The 20,346-nt window shown below is 32.1% G+C and overlaps 2 protein-coding genes across 3 annotated transcripts; both read left to right on the plus strand.

The window, feature by feature from the left end:
- Positions 1 to 7,964: 7,964 nt before the first annotated feature.
- Positions 7,965 to 13,135, plus strand: LOC128556469 (uncharacterized). The gene is made up of 3 exons (XM_053541740.1): positions 7,965 to 8,134; positions 12,477 to 12,717; positions 12,983 to 13,135. The coding sequence occupies exons 1-3, from the start codon at positions 7,965 to 7,967 to the stop codon at positions 13,133 to 13,135; spliced, it is 564 nt and encodes a 187-aa protein (XP_053397715.1).
- A 283-nt stretch (positions 13,136 to 13,418) lies between these two features.
- LOC128555166 (uncharacterized) lies at positions 13,419 to 17,373 on the plus strand. 2 transcript variants are annotated; one of them, XR_008369854.1, is made up of 3 exons: positions 13,419 to 13,500; positions 14,088 to 15,596; positions 16,642 to 17,373. XR_008369854.1 is itself a non-coding variant. In XM_053536746.1 (2 exons), the coding sequence occupies exons 1-2, from the start codon at positions 13,450 to 13,452 to the stop codon at positions 14,733 to 14,735; spliced, it is 699 nt and encodes a 232-aa protein (XP_053392721.1). In that variant the 5' UTR covers positions 13,419 to 13,449; the 3' UTR covers positions 14,736 to 17,373. The 2 variants fall into 2 exon arrangements, 1 of the variants encoding a protein (XP_053392721.1); XM_053536746.1 differs by having other exon boundaries at positions 14,088 to 17,373.
- The last annotated feature ends 2,973 nt before the right edge of the window (positions 17,374 to 20,346 follow it).

Raw genomic sequence — 20,346 nt, forward strand, 5'->3', positions numbered from 1 at the left:
AGAAATATATACTGTACCATTCAAAAAGGGGAGATAATAAGTGTTGTTAAAACATATTTATGCTCGATATATATGTTAAGGAGTAACATTTAGATAATTGAATTACATGTAATGATAGTTTAAAAATCAATTATGGATACTGGAAAAAGAAAGAATTACTCAAATAACCCACTAGTTCTTTATGACAAAAGTGATATTTAAGCAAATATAAAAATATTATCAAAAATTAAAGGAAGGTTATACAATTTAAAGATACAACTGTATTTCAGGAAAAGAAAATGAGATAAAAATTTAAAGAAGAAAGCAATGGTGGCTTTTAAAGTGCACGCAGTTGATAACATTATTTTTTTAAAACAAATTTGACCATTATTATTCTCAGTTTTAAGGTAAATGAGTAAGCATATATATAATGAAAATTCAGATCACGTATTATAAATAACAACTGAGTTTTAAAGGTCCGCAAAGCGCAGATGATAGAATAAATAACATTTTTTATATAAATTCATACTCTGTTTAACATTAAACGTTCTACCATTTGAAAATTGAATGGAGTCTCCTTCTTGCAAATCTGGAAATGTCTTACATCTGCTTCTGTTACACTTAATTACAGCCGCGATATTTTCCACAATATCAAATTTCGATTTAAATAGAATGCGTTTTAAGTTTTTACGTTGCCTTTTACTAATTATTATTCTTTTCTGTTGAAAAAAACTTCACATTCTGTCGCTGTTCTGTAGCATTGCTTTGCATGTGTGTATTGCTGGTGACATGTTCTAATTACGAGGGTTAAAATTTGTTACAAATGGAATGACATAGTAATCTAATATTTGATTTTCGCGATCAGTCGTTGCGATAGATCCTTTTAATTTCGCCTTTGATGTTCCGTGCTTAATAATTTCATCCGGGTAGTTTTGTTTCAATAATTGTAACTTTAATTCTGAAAGTCGTCTTTCTTGTAACTATTTATCTTGAAGCTAAATTAAAAGGTATATTAACCTTAGTGTGTTTTGGTTGGCAGGAATTAAAGTTCAGGTAGTTATGTGTGTCAGTAGATTTACAGTACAAGTCCATCGTTATATTATTTCCAGATTTTTAACAACAATATCTAAAAACGGCATAATAGCATCATCCTCACTGCATGTGAACAATATACTTGAATGTAACTTATTCAGTTCTTTGTAGGAATTGTATCGCTTCCAGTTAAGGCGGAAGCAACTGGAAATTCAGAACTGTGTCTATGTTTAATATTGTTGTAAAGTGTTTCTTCTAAGTATCCAAGTACTAAGTTGCGTAAGCTGGAGCGACCCATTACTGTACCCTTTTTCTGGGCGTAGAATTTACCGGCAAACTAAGAAAAAACAACGTTTTTCTGTAATATAATCTGAAGAGATTTAAGGATGAAAGTTATTTTAAAACGTGTCTATTATCTTACTTTTATGGATCTTTGGTAAGCCGTAGAACTAACTAGTTGTGTATTCAAATTTTAATAGATAGCCTTTTTCTTCTTTCATTAGATCTTTACCGCACTTGTTCATAGTATCATGTATTAACCGTTGCGTTCTAGAATCGGCATGTTCGTCTATGCTTTCGTAATAACTAGTGACACTCAACATTTCTAAATTTTGTCTATAATATTTCTTATCCATACATACCATGGCTCCGCCTTTATCTGTTTCTTTGATAATTATTGATTTATTATCTACCAGTGTTTTAATGCAGTTTTGCTGTGTTTTTTTTATGATTTACATTTAATTGAAGGTTGATATCTGTGGGGTATTCTTTCAACAATTGAATCACTTCTTCCTATTCCTTGTCTTTACTTTTAGGAGGATTCCATCCAGTTTTATTTCTGACTAAAGGAATATCATCTGTTGTCTGTGCTTCCTCGTCTTTGTTAAACAATTCACTCGATCTTAATTTTCGGCAAAATTCTTTGATATCAGTCTGAGGTTCTATTTTATTTTAGTCAGGCGTTGGCGTAAACTTAAGTCTCTTCTTTAATAAATTAACTTCATTATTACTTAAATCTATCTATCGAAAGGTTAATTACCTTTTTTTTTTTTTTTTTTTTTTTTTTTTTTTTTTTTTTTTTTTTTTTTTTTTTGGTTGGGTTTAACGTCGCACCGACACAAGTATAGGTCATATGGTGACTTTTAATTACCTTAGGGTTAACTTGATTGTCTGCATGATTCATCCAAGCACTTTCCTGTATGTTTCGTCGCTGTTTTCTATCGTCTGATTTGGCTCTTTTCTGCATGTTTCGTCGCTGTTTTCTACGTTTTTGTTCCCGCCACCATCTTAAAAAGATTTTCTTACGTTTTTTCCAATATATGTTATTCCTTGTCTTCTAACAGATCTGCTTTGTATATATGGGTTATCAATAGGCGAATTCGTATCCCTTCTATGTTGTCTTCTTCTGTTATAATTGATAGTGTTTTGGTTATTCATTCCTCTTTATGGATTGTTATTTACACTTCTCCCTGGTACATTTTCTCTGTTCTTATTTACGGATAGGTCTGTACCTTGATATCTATGATGTTCGTTTTGTGGTGAGCTATTAGATATGCTTGCACTATTTTCCACTCTCTTTCTTGGTTTTCGAAATCTGTTAGATGGAGTTGTTATATTGCTCGTGACAAATATTTCAGAACCGAAATTAAATTATTCTCGTAATCGTTAAGCCAGTTCAATTTCCTTTGCTATACAGTCTTAAACGTTTCTTCTTGTTGGCATTCGTCAAACCACATCCTTTTAATGTTCTCATATATTTCACCAGCTGCTTTTCTTTGGAAGGTAACAAGCATTTCTGTACATATTTGTTTGAATTTTTTCTTGTCGCTGTGATTTATTATACTGTATCTTGATGTCAGCCTCAAACGCCCTTAGGGTACTTTCTTTTGATTTCTTTATCATCTTCATGCTCTCCTGGGACTACTTTTGTCGGTATTATCTGGTAATTACTTGGCATATTTTTTCAACCAATCATCATTATATTATATCATTACTGTTTTTTTTTAAATTTATGGAGTTCTTATAAACCCGTTTCCTTTCATCATCAGACTTTTTCCATATTTTGATGATGGACTTTCTTAATTTCCACGATTTTGTTGTCCCAAACGTTTCATCTGTTGTAGAACCTTCGGGTTCACATGCCTGCGATGGATCAGGTACTTCAGAGACTTCGCTGTCCATAACGTCAAGTGTCCCTCTACGTGATGACACACATTTAGTAGTACTCTGTTCCCATCTTTAGTTATCTCTACAAATTCTTTTCATGTTAAATTCAAAATTTCTAACTTACTTGATATATCTTCTAGAATGTTCTTTTCCGTTTTGGTAATTCAGAGTGTTGCCGATTTCCTTATCTCTGAAGTTTTGCGCTTCTTTTGCCAGCCTTTAATTTTTGATGATATTTTTATATTTGCTTAAATATGACTTTTGTCATCAAACTGAACATTTATTAGCTTTCAAATTACCCCTCTAACAAGTCAGACTCATTCTCACTCATGATAATCTTCGGCTAGGTTGACTAGTAATGTTTTTAAAGTGAAACACTTTGCAACACATTTTTAATTGAACAATAACCTTCAAAACACTTGAAACAACCAACATTCCAACAATAACATTATTTCTAATGGTTCGCGAAAACCGATTATTTGTTTACGTAGGTTACAGCTTAGTCTCGTAATTTTTTATTTACATCATTTTTTTTTTCATTGGTCTTAAAAGAAAACTACAAAGAAAAATAGAAAAAAAAAGTATTGGTTTACGTCGTTTAAAACGACGGGAAAAGAAGTATTTCAGGTAATATTTTAGCATACGAAACTATTCGCACGGTTAGCTCTCCATGTCAAGGGAGGTTACTCTGAGCGGTATCACGGTAAACAATGTCGATCGCGTTATTACACTATTTGCTTAAATTTCTGCTTTATTTTGCCGCAGATTTTGTAAGAATTTTGTTTTTATTTTTATGGAAATACCGAAATCGGAACCGGTTCTTTTACGAAACGGTATATACGGTACTTTTCGAAGTGATTATTCGGTATTGTACCGATACCGGGAACCGGTATCCAACCCTAGTCATAAAGAACTTGTGGGTTATTTGAGTTATTCTTTCTTTTTCCAGTATCAATAATTGCCTTTTAAAGTATCATTATATTTAATTCAGTTATCTAAATGTTATTCCTTTACATATATATCGAGCATATATATGTTTTAACAACACTTATTATCTCCCCTTTTTGAATGGTACAGTATATGTTTCTGCTAAGTTTTGTGCGTGTACGCAGGGTATTTTTGAGATGCATTATACATTATTTTCTTGAAGTTTGCCGCAACGTCTGTTTACGACGTTTCCCGTATTTTTTGTTACGACGTTACATCATTGTATTTTTTCAAAAATGTAACTGCCTGAAGATATGTACAATCTAAATCGTTTGCAATAAAGAATTAGAATTATTGAAAACCACTCAGAAGTCTACTGCTATTTTTCCTTGAAAATTGAACTTTAATATATTTATACCTGCAAAAGGGCTTTACTGACTTTTATATATATTTATATACTACACATGCATATTTTCATCAGTTCTTTTTCATTTGTATAATGCAGTCTGGATATATATAATCTGATTTTTGTAAGCTCCTCAGTTATACAGTATTCGATATTGAGACGTCCTCCAAACTCAAATGAATGGAAAGTACTTTTCATATGCTGGCTCTGCGAAGCAACGTGAGTAAGACCGAACGTGTCGTTCAAAGACTGGCTCGAAAACCAGGTAAGTAGATTCCGACAACCACATAATTGATTTATTTGGACGCCACAGAGTCTTATGAAGTTCAATTTTGTGTTTTTATGCAATCATATTCAGTATATTATAATTGTAAAATGCGCCTACAGTACGAAACACAGATGAATGTGTTGTAAAACCAATCATTACTATGTGTTCAAAGAAACAAGAATATACATCGTTGATGTTTCATAAGTGTAGATAGAAAATGTAAACAGACAATTTTAGTTAGTTTATCCCACTATGGGAGTAAACTTGAATATTTGTTTTATTTCGGGTATCAAACGTAGTCTCAATACCATTTTATCATTTATTATCTGAGAAATACGTAAGTATTATACCACTGATAAAGAAATATCCATGATTTACGATTATTATTTCTCTGTGTAATATTATCGCTATTGCGGAATTTTATTATACTAATAAGTTAAGTCAGTTGTATTGTCTGCGCGCCAAAATTATCCATGTATTGAATCTATAACACAGCATAAGAAACAAATATGAATTGATCGCAATTGTCGGGACGTCAACATTGATGTGTAAATTAGTATATTCTAAAGATCACAGTTAAATATAAAATTCTTTCAAAACATTAAAGCGCCAACATATAAATACATGCAGCAGTATGTGGTTCATAAGAATTTTAAGCAAAATTTAAATTAGTATTCAAGTCTCGTTTTTACTTTTTTGTATGTGTATAAATGTACATGTGCTTACACTTTATTTTATTATTTGATTTGCCTATTTGCTGTTTTGATTATATAAACATAATTAATGTTTGTTTATTTCAACGCATGTCTAGCCCAGTCAAGGACAGTACTACAAATTGTATAAATTCAAACATGGGTAACGTAAGTGCAACGCTAAATGTCAATTTCATGTGTTTGCAGTCAAATTAGTTTAGTTATAATACGTCCTAATTTATTTTTGTAAAATTCAAAGTCATTTTATTTACTAGCAGTATTGGTAGTGCTTGTAAGTGTTATCTAGTCTTATCATAAAACAATGATTTAGTCTTTAAATATTAAGTAACAAATTTTCGGAATTTCTCTTTTGTGGAAATAATGACTAGCTTATTTTATGTTTCAGGATTCCAGTAAGTCAAATGATTCTCCGGATACATCACATTCTAAAAGGTTAGAAAATAAAAGAAAATAGCATTGTATACAATAAAATTTACATACTTATTTCTGTAAATTTCTTACAGAAATGAAAAATGTCTTTAAAAATAATTTGAATTCATAAACTAAGCGTGTATTACTTATTTAGAGGTGAATGTTTCTGGACGATCTAACTAAAAATTGCAGTTTCCCACATAGTAAGTCCATTTCGTCATCCTGATGTAACCGGCGTTACATATTTCAAGTTATTCGCAGTCTTAGACTATTTAATTGATCAGTAGCAGGTAATCAGTACTTCGGTTCTGCCAATGGATACTATAATTATCTACAAAGATTAATCTTTAAACAAAACAAAATTGATACTCTAATCTACTGGAATCTATCACTTGTCTCCAAAATGTAGTAATTAACATATGAATAAGATGTAATAGAATATTAAAGTAACATAATTTCAGTCATAAAAATGACTTTGTATTAAACTGAAATTGAAACTGTAATATAGTGATACACATTTTTTGCAGATGCATTATATGGCACACCATTGTATCTTTACTTTTTCAGTCCCAACGACGAAAGTGCAGGTACACAAGGAGCTTCTGCAGAAGAGGTTATAATAAACTTTATCAGTTTCATAATGCCATTTTGATAGTATAGTGTACTTTATAAAATAGTTAAGCACAAATAAAGCCGCGACCTCGAAATATGAATAATCACTGCATCCAAAGAAACACCTTTTGTATTTACACATATCGTAGAGGAAAACGCTCAACGGGGTCCACATTTTTCGTCAATTAAAGTATTTTGATACCAGAAATCACTATGTTAAAGGAGCAGTGTTGCAACGCTATCAAAAGATACGCATTTATATAGGTCGTCCGAATATCTAAGAAAATATTATTAAGGCTTATAAAAACTTAAACACTCCTTAAACTTGGTCCCTTGTATTTGGAATGATGTGTGAATGGATGGTCAACCTAAAATTGCAATTAATACTACGATATTACTGCAATTAAAGGTCATAAACTCAATAACAAAACATAATACCTTATACTCGCGTACGAGGTATTTCACAGTTATCGCAACTCAATATATGTGATCTAATGAAACTGTGGAAAGAAGTTGGACAGTCATATTGATGTCATATATACTATGCCATAACAAATGTTTTGTTGTTGTTGTTGTTTCTACTTAGGATGACTTTAATTCATATGGAACCCTGTCTAGAGCAAAATCTATGAGGTAAGAAGCAATTCAAGAAATTATAATGTATAGCTACAATTTATATACATTTGACATCTTTATAAGACTATAAGTTGAAATGAAGGTAAGATCTAACAGAGAGTTAAATTTGTTTAAGTGTTCATTTCGACGATTTGACAAGAAACCTAAGAAGTATCTTTCATATTCACTTCTATGAATTTCATGAAAATGAATCTTTACACCACTTTATTTTCAATTCATTTAAATGTTTCGTCTTTAAATGTGTTGAGTGAGATTAGTTTTACTCTACTACATTGCAATAGTTTCAATGCATTTCACTAAGGCACATGTCATTTTACAATTTTTAGTAACATTGAGGGGAAGAAAACTTCATTAACACCAAAGTCTACCTGCGAAAAGGTAAATGTACAATGTACTAAATGTTATTTAGATAGTATTGAGTAAGCCTTTATTTATATCTCGATATATGTGTAACCATAACAAGGTTAATTTACTTTTTTAATAAATTCAAAGGAAGTCGTCTTTTATAAATGACAAGCATGCTGCAAAATATATTTGTTTGCTATTAATGTTTGTTATTATTGTCATTTACTATTTATTTCTTTTCATCTACTTTTAAATGATTTAAGATATTTTAGAATTTCAATGTTTAACAAATAAAAAACAGTACGTTTTGTCTATTGATAATTATTTTGCATGTCCACAAAATAACAAAAATATATAATTGAAACTAGAATTCGCGTAAGCTTATCAAAACAAACCGGGTTTATACATTAAACGTTTAACGCTCATTTTCCGCAATATTTTGAAATATTTTTCTGTTTAGGCTAATGCAATGACTGTCAGAAATGTCGCAACAGAACTACCAGCAGAACCTGCCTCTTGCAAAAAGAAAAATCCAAATAAAAACCAAGAAAAAAGAAATAAAGAAAAGAGTCAGAAAGAAGAAGAGCAGTCAAAACAGATGAAAAAATTATATGCAAAGTTAGACTCGCAGCAAGAACTGTAAGTATTTTGCAAGCGATGCAGTTGCTGATACTTATAATTACTGTATCCGGGATAAGTTCACTTGAAAGCATAGATTTTAACCTATCAACATGATAGCACACGGTCTAATTGAGTCAAAGCAATAAAGGTTAATTTTAAATGGGACACTCGTGGGTTGTCATAACTCCATCAAAAAGTTCTGACTAGTTTTGCTATATAAGTTGTACATAATTATATACAGTACAATATACTGAACGTCAACAGGAACATTTCTCCTGATCGTTACAAATGGGGTGGGAATGGAAATGTGTTTGTTTTGTTTTAAGTCTTGCCCACTCAAGATAGTTTTATTACCTGATGCAATCCATATGTACAGAGGAACAATGACGAGTCACCTATAAATCTGGTCTTTGCATTTCTGCCCTTCTCAAACGTTTCCATTCTTCCTTATTGGATGATCGCCTGTGCTTCGTGCGACATATCCTTCATGTTTATCAGGTTTTCTTGAAACACAATGACTTCAGGTTATATTTATCGTATAAAGTAAATACAGTCCGATATACAAAATGTACAGTAACGTGAATATACAGGTCCAATTAGCCGCAAGAGATTTTATTGGGATTCAATCATTTTACTGGGCTATATAACTGAGGATTTTGACAACGTTTTTAGATGTTACCTACATTGATACATCGTTTATAAAAAACAGTCTGGCAATAGATCAGATTTAAATAATGACAATGACACTACTATAGGCAATATATAATTACCTAACAAACTGAAATATTTCTTTAATGAAACTTCCAAATATGCCTGCAAACAACACTAAGCTAATTGCATACTTTACGCATTCCACTCTATTTCAATTCTGAAAGTGTGAATCATAAATATTTCGATGAACAGTTTCATGCGTTTGCCTACATTTTCTAAATTTTGACAGGGCTGATCATGGTTTAATATTACAACTGTACACTTTGCATTGCTGTCTAGTTCTTCTGCTTCTAAATTTTGCACAAACTGTTAAGACGCTTTAGTTCCTATCCACTTTTATATTCCGTATAACGCCTGAATGTATCGAGCACACACTAACATTAAAATATAGAAGTTGTACTAAATGTACACTATTATACTTTTTCTGGTCAAGCTTGGAGTTGCATCACAGAAAGGCAAATGATGGACCATGTGGTTTCAAAATGACATGTTAAAAGAAACTTAACCTTGTCTATTCCGAATGTACTGGATAGCCTGTCCAAAATGTAAAATAGGCAAGTGGTTAAAATAATCAAAAAGAAAGCATGAATTAATTAAAATGAAAAACATGAACACAGTAAATTCAACACACGGCTACAAACGACGGTCACCGGGTAGGTAGACTTTAACTTTGGTGAAGAGGACGATTGGTGCTCGGTACCAAACAAGAGATAATCAATAGCCAATGGGCATGGAATATCGGAAAGGATCTACTGGCGTATGTCTCGATAGTTATTGCTAGTAAGTAGGTAGTGGCTAACAGTTACGACCGGTAAACAGGAGCACACTTGTGACTCTACAATTATTTACCTTCATATGAATAATTACAACCTAGTCGCAGGCGAGCGTGAACAATTTGACCCAGATGATTGTTGTACTATTTGGAGCTTGGCCTAAGGCATGGTTAGGAATGGCTTTGAATGTATCTATTGTCCTGCATGTGCGGACGTCCGCTGACAGTGAGTTCCATTCCTGGCTAGTTCTTGGAAGAAATGAACTCGAGTATAGAGTTGTGCGAGGGCGGAGAGGTGTTATTTCATTGGCATGCTACGTCTGTCGCATCTGTATGGAAATTAACATAATTATTCAAGATTCTGATTTCCTCGCTAGGAATGTCAGGAGAGAGTCATATATCAGTAAAAACAAGAATATAGCATGACTGGTCTTCTATTCATAACAGGGCTAGCGTGGGACGTAAACTGCGAATATTCGAATGCATTATTGAAAGACCACATTCATTTCCATCGTCTTAATAGAAAAAAAAAACACCTTAAAAACGTTAATAAGGTTCAAATGGTTCAAGTAATGGAAGCGAATTTTTATTTAAAACAAATTTTATTAAGTTTTCTCCCATTTCTCCCATTAATCTCAACCACGTGCACTAGTATGCACCAGCATAATACCGGAATACATTACTACATAGAGGTGTAATGCTGCAGAACGTTTTTCATATATCAAGCAAAATTGGAAAAAAACAATTATCACAAAAAAGCAATGTTTTTACGTTTGATTAAAATCAGATTTTCAAAATCGTTTTAAAGATCAGAAGCTTTCGATTATGTAAACATTTGGTCAAAAGGGCGGCAATTTTGTTTCAATGGCAAAAAAGACAACATGACAGAATTATTAAATTTCTAGATGCATATTCGAACTGTATTTACTTATTTCTGTCCAATGATTTCTCATCTTTTTTCCAGCGAAAATACCATGTTTTACATGGTAAAACGGTGCTAGGGGCGCAATTTTCACTGTTTGCATTGTTCTCGATGCTTCCGAGGGATCTACTTTCCAGATTATATTTACATACTACTTACAAGAAACTTATGCAAAAATTTATTCAAAAGGTTATTTGCATAATCGAGAATGCAGCAGTGTGTAAATAACGTCACGAACACACTAGAATGGCTGCCTCCCTCATCAGTCATTTTCTTATATTTCAAACTGCCGTATCTTTTTCTATAATTGTCCAGATCTGAAAATTCTGTCAGCGTTATGAAAAGCTTGAGGATGGTTTTCATAAAAAAATGATTTATTGTCAGACATCCCTTGTCTTTAAATATCAACTGTATGGCATACTACGTAAACAAACAACTCTCCATAGCTACATGAACAAACAAATGTCCATATCAGTATATATACATATTACTTCAATGTCAAGCGAAGAACAGAGTAAGTAAATCAATTACATTAGGAAGAAACAATTTACGTTAACATTTTACAACAATTTGTGTCGATCACGTGAATTTTCAAATCAAAGTACATGTATGGTGGATTTTCATTAAGAATAACATTTCATTTAAAATGCTCCCTCTGATACAGCATGAGGCAAGAATTCCGTCATTTACCATGTTGGTGTACCGCTAGAATAACTACACAACAATGCCAATGTAACACCGTTACATTGTATCCAATATTTTACAAACTTTATTACACATTCTAAAGACATTCATATAATATATACCTTCGGGAAACATATTAAAATCATACATTTCATGATAGGAGTTACAGAACAAAAATTACCTTGTTTAACAGATAATATGATACTGACACTTCTAACGTAGATAAAGGTATTTACACGTTTTAAGGTGATGTCACGTTTTGATTTTCCGGTGAATAACTAAAAAACAAAGAATATTCAGTTCTTTCCAAAAACCATTATGTAATGATTCAACCAAATAGTTCCCTTTGTCTACCAGAAAGGAACAATTCTTATATCCTAATATTGAGGTTTGGTACCTTTATAACAGACAATAAACTAAAACAATAGAAAGTCATACGTGACTTCGGTGAGCTCAACAAAGCAATTTCAAGCACAAACGTTTATGTGGAATGTAAAGTAAGATGCACACTACAAAATCCGACCAAGATACTTACAAAAACAATGCATTTGCAGAATCGAGAGATAAAAATAATTTTGACAGCTCGTGAAAACTAATGACAAATTTTGACAGGTGTATGATGACTCATGACCTAATTAAATTTTTTCTGTTATTTCTAACTTTCAGTTCGATTTTCTTAAAAATGGGTATTCTGTATTGTAGCTTACAAGAATAACAGTAAGAATATATTGTTACCTCACTGTCGTTTTGTCTATCCAAGTCACGTACAAATTCCTATTGTTTCAGTCATGTGTCACTAATTAGAGCAACTCACAGTGTTGCAATCATACAAAACACATCCCTTATTTTCACACAGATATTGAGGATTTATCTAATGAGCACATGTATTGGAAACACAATTCTAATACCGATTGTGTATTGCAATAATGCTAAACTGTCTCAGCCGTGACATGTCCTTAAGCTATGAGTGTTCAGCTGAAGATAGGCTAGTCATTTTAACTTTTGGGGGTGAAGTAAAACGTACATGAACTTTTTAGTGTGGGATAGGTAGTATGTAAGGAAATGAAACACAGATAAAAAATCGTCAAATATATAATTGCACATTTTTGTTGTCTGTCGATTATAAAAAATAACACACATTACCTCCAAAAAATATAAATAAAAGAATATAGAATTTGTTTCCATATATCTTTAAAATAATAGTTTTTGTTGTTGTTGTCGACCTATCTGGAAGCCATGGAAAGAAATATTGCCATTTTTCCATTCTTCAGAATCAACGAGTTACTCAGAAGTGGTATTGAATTAGCAGCAAAGGGGAAGTGGGAAAATTCGGCTGATTTAACGGAGCCGAAGCATCTAGCAACGGAAATTCAGACAATATACAAGAATGAATGGAGAAACACTAAAAAGTCATTGATTGCTGAATTGCAGAATGGCAATAAAAGTGCAGCTCTACCTACATCGTTTTTGGTGGAATTTTATGTTATCAAATGGTTAAGCTACATACTGCAGGTAGACATCTTTTACATTCTACCATCTTTTTATACTTGTAGTTCATTTAAAACAGGGTTTCTTTATATATTTTGCAGGTAAGAAACCTAGTATCTATTTTAATTTTGGCCATTATCCATAATCCGGGCCTCACAGTCTACATGCTTTGTTCTGAAAGCGGGATACGGATTACCATGATGGGTAGTAGTCAGTGTATTATGTTTTAACTGGCAGATATCGAACATTTTGAAGGTAACATGAGTTTTCAATATCTATATATTTCTAGGAATGCCATACTTTTTGTTTGACGAAGGCAAACTTACCAATATCACAGTTTTTCGCAGCATTGAGCACAAATTCAAAACTGGAGTTTGATATGGTAGGCACCGGCTTAGTTATTGAAATTACCGTTTGTTTCTATCTTATAATATTTGATTAAGTTGTATAAACGATACCCTTTTTCAAACTAGTTTCCTATTTCACGAAACAGGATAACTACATGTAATAGATACATATAATTAGTTAGATTACGATATATCATATAATAAATGTTACATATAAAGTATTACGAATATAACAACATGCTTTAGCAAGAGCATTTTCATAAAGTCGTGTGTACATGTAGTCATTCGCTAAAAAGTCACATTGCAGTCGCGTCAAATTAAAGATTTGTGACCAGTTTCAGGATAGTGCATTATGATTAATTTACTTCAGGTAAAGTGTTCTTATGTTGAAAGATATTACTTTTTAAAGATGCGAAAAACTGTTGGTATGCGCAGCGACGTAATGGAAGGCATTGTCCAGGTAAATATTTCTAAAATATATTAATATGCTGAAATTAAATGACAATGCTGCAATGAAACACATTTTTCTCAGTACTGTATTTGAAAATGATAGACAGTAAGCCAAAAAACTACTAGCAAGAGGAAAATTGACTGAATCATCAAGCCATCACAGGACAAAAATTACAAGTTTGACCCTAATATAAAATAGGTCTTAAACAAATTTTCTTTATGTTTTACCAGACATTAAAATGTGCACTTAATGAATCAGCAGATAAAAACATCTCGTAAAATATGAAATTTGAAATTCAATAAATTATTACCCAATATTTTTTATACCGATTTCATTAAAAAGCAATCTTGAATGGCTCTCACAGATTACATACGAATGACGTCATTTGTGATAATTATTATAACCTATGCAATTTTAAGTTCAAACACAATTAACTTACAAAATCCAAAGGGAAATGATAGCGTAATATAATAATGAATTTCAGTTAATTCAGAAATACTTTTCATAAGTAAATACTGATAAACTTTCCTGATATAGTAGTCAAACCTTTTATATCAGTATGACTATTGTTTTAGTATTTAGTTTTAACTTTAAAGGAATTTTTGTCAAAGTGGGTACCTGAAGAAGACCAAAGAAATGGCAAAGATGATTCCATAACCGACAAATGTGAATCGAATAAGGTCTGTGAAGAGGGTGAGATATGTAACAGTGTAGATATCATTAATTTCCCTAGCACACAAGGAGATAGCAAAAATGATGGCACAATATCTTGCACTGCCATAGGCGTTACAAAGACTAGCATACAGAAAATAACTGACACTGAAGATCACATTAGTGGGAACGGCGAAATATCTAAGGAATCATGCAAAAGTGATATTGGCACTGATTCTAATAAAATTATTAGTAGTTACATAATGGATTTAAAAAGTAATGATGAATGTTTGAAACAGTTTCAAAAGTATGTTACTGCGTGCACAAACGCTTGCTGGAAAGCAGTAATAAGTTACCCACCTGTACATCTGCAGTTCAATTTAACTGGTAAAAACTTCAAAGATGTCGACGAAAAGTATGGACTTAAAAAATACACTTTAAATATGCCTTATCGAGACACGAGCAAGATACATGATGAAATTGCTTTGGTTGTGTGGCCACCTTCTATAACCTATGAATATGGCGGCCATGAAGAAAATGTTTTGGCGACCAAAAATGCTCGAGTCGTCGTCAACTTTTTAGATGAGTGCTAAAATCATGTGAACGTAGCAAAACCAATGTATTCGTTTGTGTTATATTTAGAATATTCTTTATGGATGACAACTTAGTTTTTTAGCTATATGTCTAATGAATAGGACATAATACGTGCCTTTTTTATCATGTTGCGTCAAATGACAAGAAACGATGACAACACATAAGCAAATTACATGCGTTTCTTTGAGATCGAATTGTCACTTTTATCTTTGTCTATTGCCCTGAAATAGCTGAATGTGCTGTAAAAGAGTATTGTATTTTGTAGCCAAATCGTATATTCTTACATCCAACATATGCTTAACAAGATACTGTCTGTTTATTAACAAAATCAGCTCGTCTCAGTACATATTTGAAAACTGTTATTTGAAATTGAAATGCTGGTTCGGCTAATTTAATTGTAACGAGTATGGATTTCAAATCGTGCACGTGTATGCCAATGAGTAAAAGTCACTATAGGCTGCTGTAAAAGTTTTAATAGTTTTATAGTTTCGTGCTACACGTAAACCTGTCGGAGCCGCGTACTAAAATTGACAACGTCATTGAACCAGATAATAGACATTTGCCAGAGTTAAGAATAAGTGGACTGTGGTTGCCTAGGACGATCGATATTTCAAGGGGAACATCTCAAAATAATTCAAATATATTACATGCGGTAGGAAAACATGCCTATAATGATGATAAGATTAGGTTTATTGTGCCACTACTTTGCTTCAGGGGATATAGATTTTGTTTTGTCTGTACGTCTGAGAAAATTGCATTACACATGACGCCAGAAGTATTTGACTTACCATTATTGCACTTTACTGAAATCTTTTTCAACATTTATTTAGAAGTTGTGCATCTGAGACAAAGTGGTCGAGGTATGGTGGCTGATTTCTGCCATTTCGTGTGTTCGTGTCGGCGAGGCGAAATTGCGAAGTAACGAAAACACGAAAGGTCGAAATAATGCTTATTTGTCGTGTGTTCGCCTTTCGACTTCCGAGGCGAATACACGAAGTAACGAAAATTTCAGAGGCGAATACACGAACTTTTGTATTAATCACTTTTCTTATCTGCGGGTATTAAAACTTCGTTATTTCGCCTTCAATGTTTCGTTACTTCGTGTATTCGCCTCGGAAGGCGAAAGGCGAACACAGGAAAATTGAGCTATTTTCGACCTTTCGTTACTTTGACCCGCCGACACGAACACCAGACAAATGTTTCGTGTAGGGTCTGCCTTAATACAGTATTATAATTGCGCAAAATGGGGTGTAATGTATATATGAATTTTATTCCAGAACTGAAATACTTGAAGAGTGACATGTTTTATTGCATATGAAACATTTTCTATCATAAATTGAGAATTCTTTTTGTATAAATGGTAAAACACATTATCTAGATAGCATTCAAAGTTCAGTTCGGCGTAATGATATGCCCCGTAAGACTGACAGAAGCTTAATGTATGTACCAATTTAATACTATGGATAAAATATCTACACAATGACATCTTTTATGGAATATAAATTATTATCTTTCGTTTTAGGACAAATACTAGTTTATAAATGGTAAAACAGCATATTCATTTCAGCAGCATATTTGTAATTGTTATGCGCATGCCTACCGGAAGGCGAATATACGAAAGGACGAAATTTCACATTTGTCGTGTGTTCGTGTTGGCGGGTCGAAGTAACGAAAGGTCAAAAGGTCGAAAACTGCTTATTTCTCGTGTATTCGCCTCGAATGTCGAAAGGCGAACACACGACAAGGAAGCAGTTTTCGACCTTTCGTGGTTTCGTGTCTTCGACATTTCGACCCGTCGACACGAACAAATATGCATTATTTCGACCTTTCGTGTTTTCGTTACTTCAATATTTCGCCTCGCCGACACTAACACACGAAATGACAGAAATCAGCCACCATATCGAGGTGTGCTTGTGTGATTGCCCTGTGTCCGTCGTCCATTGTCGTCGTCTGACGTAAATAATTTCACTTTGAAATCAGATATCAGAATTTTGCAAATATTATGATGCCTATTTTTCAATTCCAGGACATTGTATACTGTAACATATCATTTAAGAACAAAAATGAATATATTATGTTTAGTATCAATTTTTTTAGTTAAAACATGTACATTTTGAAAATCATACTTTTAATTTTGAGATACTATTTCAATGTTTGATTTAATTTGTATTTTTGAATATTCATTTCCTTAAAATCATAATCTGTGCACATCTTACATATGTCAAGAAAGCTTAAGATGTTTGCCTTATAGCACTTTTGTCCAGTCTCTTTAAGAAGTTATTATTATTATTATACCAGATTTATATAGCGCCCTTTTCATGATAAACACGTTCAAACTTGTCAATGATATTTATCTGAAGATCTTTATTTAATGGATATAGATATTTGTTTTATCACCAAAGACTTCCAGGTTTTATATGTAATCAGATTATTAATTGTTTGAACATTCTTTGTTAAGTCAAATACTTAGAAGGTATATAAACCTGATTTTCAAAAATAAAGAGATATACTTTGTGTTAGATAGGTAACATTGACTTTGTGAACAAATTAGGAACTCTCCGTGATAAACTTTGTGTTAATAATTTTAAAGGAAACTTTGTGTTTTTACTTAAGTAACTTTGTGAAAGTGAAGAAACATTATTGTTGGAAATTTAATTGTTAAAATATCAGAAATAAAAGTTTAGAAAACATTTAACAGGAGACTTGTTTGTGTTCTAATAAATGGATTTTAAGAAAAAAAACTTCGTTCATAATACAAGGATAACCAGAAATAATATGTAAGATATGAAATTGATCAAACTTAACAAAATAACATACCTTTTATGCAGTTTTATAACATTTGACAATAAGAAAATATTAGCGCACTCGAAATGTTCTTCATCGAGGCAATCTGTTCTTCAAAACATAAACATGCGATCTACCATAACAAAGCTTCATAATTCTTTATGGCGACATTTTGATCTCTCAAGTCTAGTAAAATATATCAATGAAATGTATTATTTCATTTACTCGCGGGACTTTTATACAGACTATAAAAAGCCAGCTCAATTACATTTGAAGCATACTGTGGCAGAATAACGGTATTATCTTAATATGTCTGATGATGACAACCAATTTGTGTCTGGCCACAGTTATCTGGTTTATAATACGTTCAAATTAACCCAGAATTCTACCACTGGCCAAGACGATGAGTATACAAATAAATTCGTTTGATTTGTTTCAAACACTGCAGTTTCTTTTTTTTTTTTTTTTTTTTTCCTTTTCGTCGTATTTGCTTTTAGTCTCAAAAAGTTTATTAAAAAACAAAGTGGTTAAGATCAATTGTTTTATCAATTTGAAATACATTTCGATAATAGCAAAAATATGAATAATCTTCAAAGTTGCATTAATGTTTTAATAAAAGACTCTTTCACCGGTTGATGGTGCGGATTAAAATATCTGACTCACATATGTGGAAACGAGACTTTGCCGAGTTACCATAAAAACAGTTACCTGAGAGTCAGATGTTTCCATTCATACGCATTACCAGTGCCAGATTATTTTTCTTGCATACCGTATTCTTCAAATCAAAAAAGAAATAGAAGAAAACAAATGCTTTTCTTTTAAGCGCTTTTATCTTAATTTCAATGTCTACTGTCAGCGTAAAATGCATATTTATTGCAGTAATTGCTTTTTCACACTAACAGACATGTCTCTGCGTTAATGAAGATTGGATTTAATGGTAATTTATGTTTAAAATAATTGATAAGTTCAAAACTGATTGTTCATGCTATAAATGATCTACCCAGGTTCCCGCTCGTGATGAAATGATGCACGGAGTGGCACCAGGGGTCTTCCTCCAGCATCAAACCTTGAAAGCCGCCATATGACCAATAATTGTTTCGGTGCGACGTTAAACCCAACAAAATAAATAAAAGCATGCTATAGAAGATTTATTACTAGAACTTACATAGAAATTATAACAGCAGGGTACTATAGTGCCGAAACATAATATATTTAGGTTCCTGAAGGGAAATATTATACGTACATGTATTCATTTTGTTTCGTTTCGACATACACTCCTTATCAACTAAAACTGCAATTCACAAACATTGAAATTACTGTAACTGTAAACTTCCCAAGTGAACTGGCTTGCAGTACCATTTTATTTACTTTGGTACGAGAAAGCTGTGATCTGACAGAAAAGATTACTTAATTATAAATGAATTTTCGGAATATCAAGAAATATTGGAAACGTTTTGTGGAGTGCATAAAAGCTGGTTCAAGTGGCTTTTTATTGAAAGGACTAGATGTGCATAGTCAAGATTTGGTTTTAAATTTCTCCATGTTATGTTTACATTACATAGGAAGAATGTAATATAAAGCACAGGATATTTAGTAAATAAATAACAGTCTATCGTAACTTCCGTAAATACGCGATAAATAAAATATACATGAAATATATTTGCATATGAAAACACGTTCCTGTCATTCTGTTGCTGTCTGAATAATAATATATACTAGCACGCGCTATGCATTTTAAACTGTACCAATGCTAGATTTGGGCATAAAAGTCTAGTGCTCTAAAGATAAGACTTTTCCTAATAATAAGCAAGCGCACAAATGTGACTATATCAAAATTATCTCATTAAACCTTCGTGTCAATAACTGCTATGTGATTTCTTTATATTAGCTCTTGGTCTTCTTTCTTGTATGGTACTGTAGAACTCAAGTTTTGTGCTATGGAATGTCAATATCATGACAACTTCCCGTTTAGTATTTCTGTAACTTTTTGACTGTATGTTTTTAGAAACATCACTGATATTAGTAAAAATAGAAGTTGCTGTCTTAAAAACTTTAAGTCTGGAAAGATAAATGCAAGATGGTATTACTGAAAACGCCTGTTTATATCTGTGCAGCTGTAAATACAATGAATTATAATATTCTTTCATCATCAATCAGTCTCCGCGATAGAAAAATGAAATACTCATCCATAATGTGCCGGAATGCTTTTAAAATGTCATATAAAAGCCGACACTTGAGAACTGTAATATACTCGAAAAGAACACTACTTAACTGACAAAATTAAAAGATCAAGTGACAAATGTGTTCAGATTATAAAGATAGATAACATGTTGTTACAATAAAAGTTTTATATATCCAGCAACTATGTATAAAGTTAAAATTTAGAGTAACAATATTAATAATGTGTAAATTCTTTCTGCAACAAATGAATTGTTATTTTTACAAAAGACATACCAGTAATTAACATCTCTTAGAAAATTCGTCCAGAAAGCACAGAACCAAGACTTTTACGCCAAAATGTGTTCAGGAGAGAGGGGAATGTAGCTTCATGCTCAATCCTCTATATTTATATACATTTGTAAAATTGTAACAATTGCAAATATGTTATTGACAATAAATACTGTTTAAACCAAAATGGGTTAAGCGATATTCAGCTTTAGACTGCAAAATTAGTGCTTATCACTCTTTAAAATATTCATTTTCCTACACAGCGCCATAAACTAAAGCTCTTTGGTCACTTATAATGTGTAATAACACCTTTCAAACCTTTCAGATTTTCTAATGTTTCAGGATGTTAGACATATTCAAGCTTCTTATTTTAGATAT

The sequence above is a fragment of the Mercenaria mercenaria genome, chromosome 1 (assembly GCF_021730395.1).
Source record: "Mercenaria mercenaria strain notata chromosome 1, MADL_Memer_1, whole genome shotgun sequence".
NCBI classification, from domain to species: domain Eukaryota; kingdom Metazoa; phylum Mollusca; class Bivalvia; order Venerida; family Veneridae; genus Mercenaria; species Mercenaria mercenaria.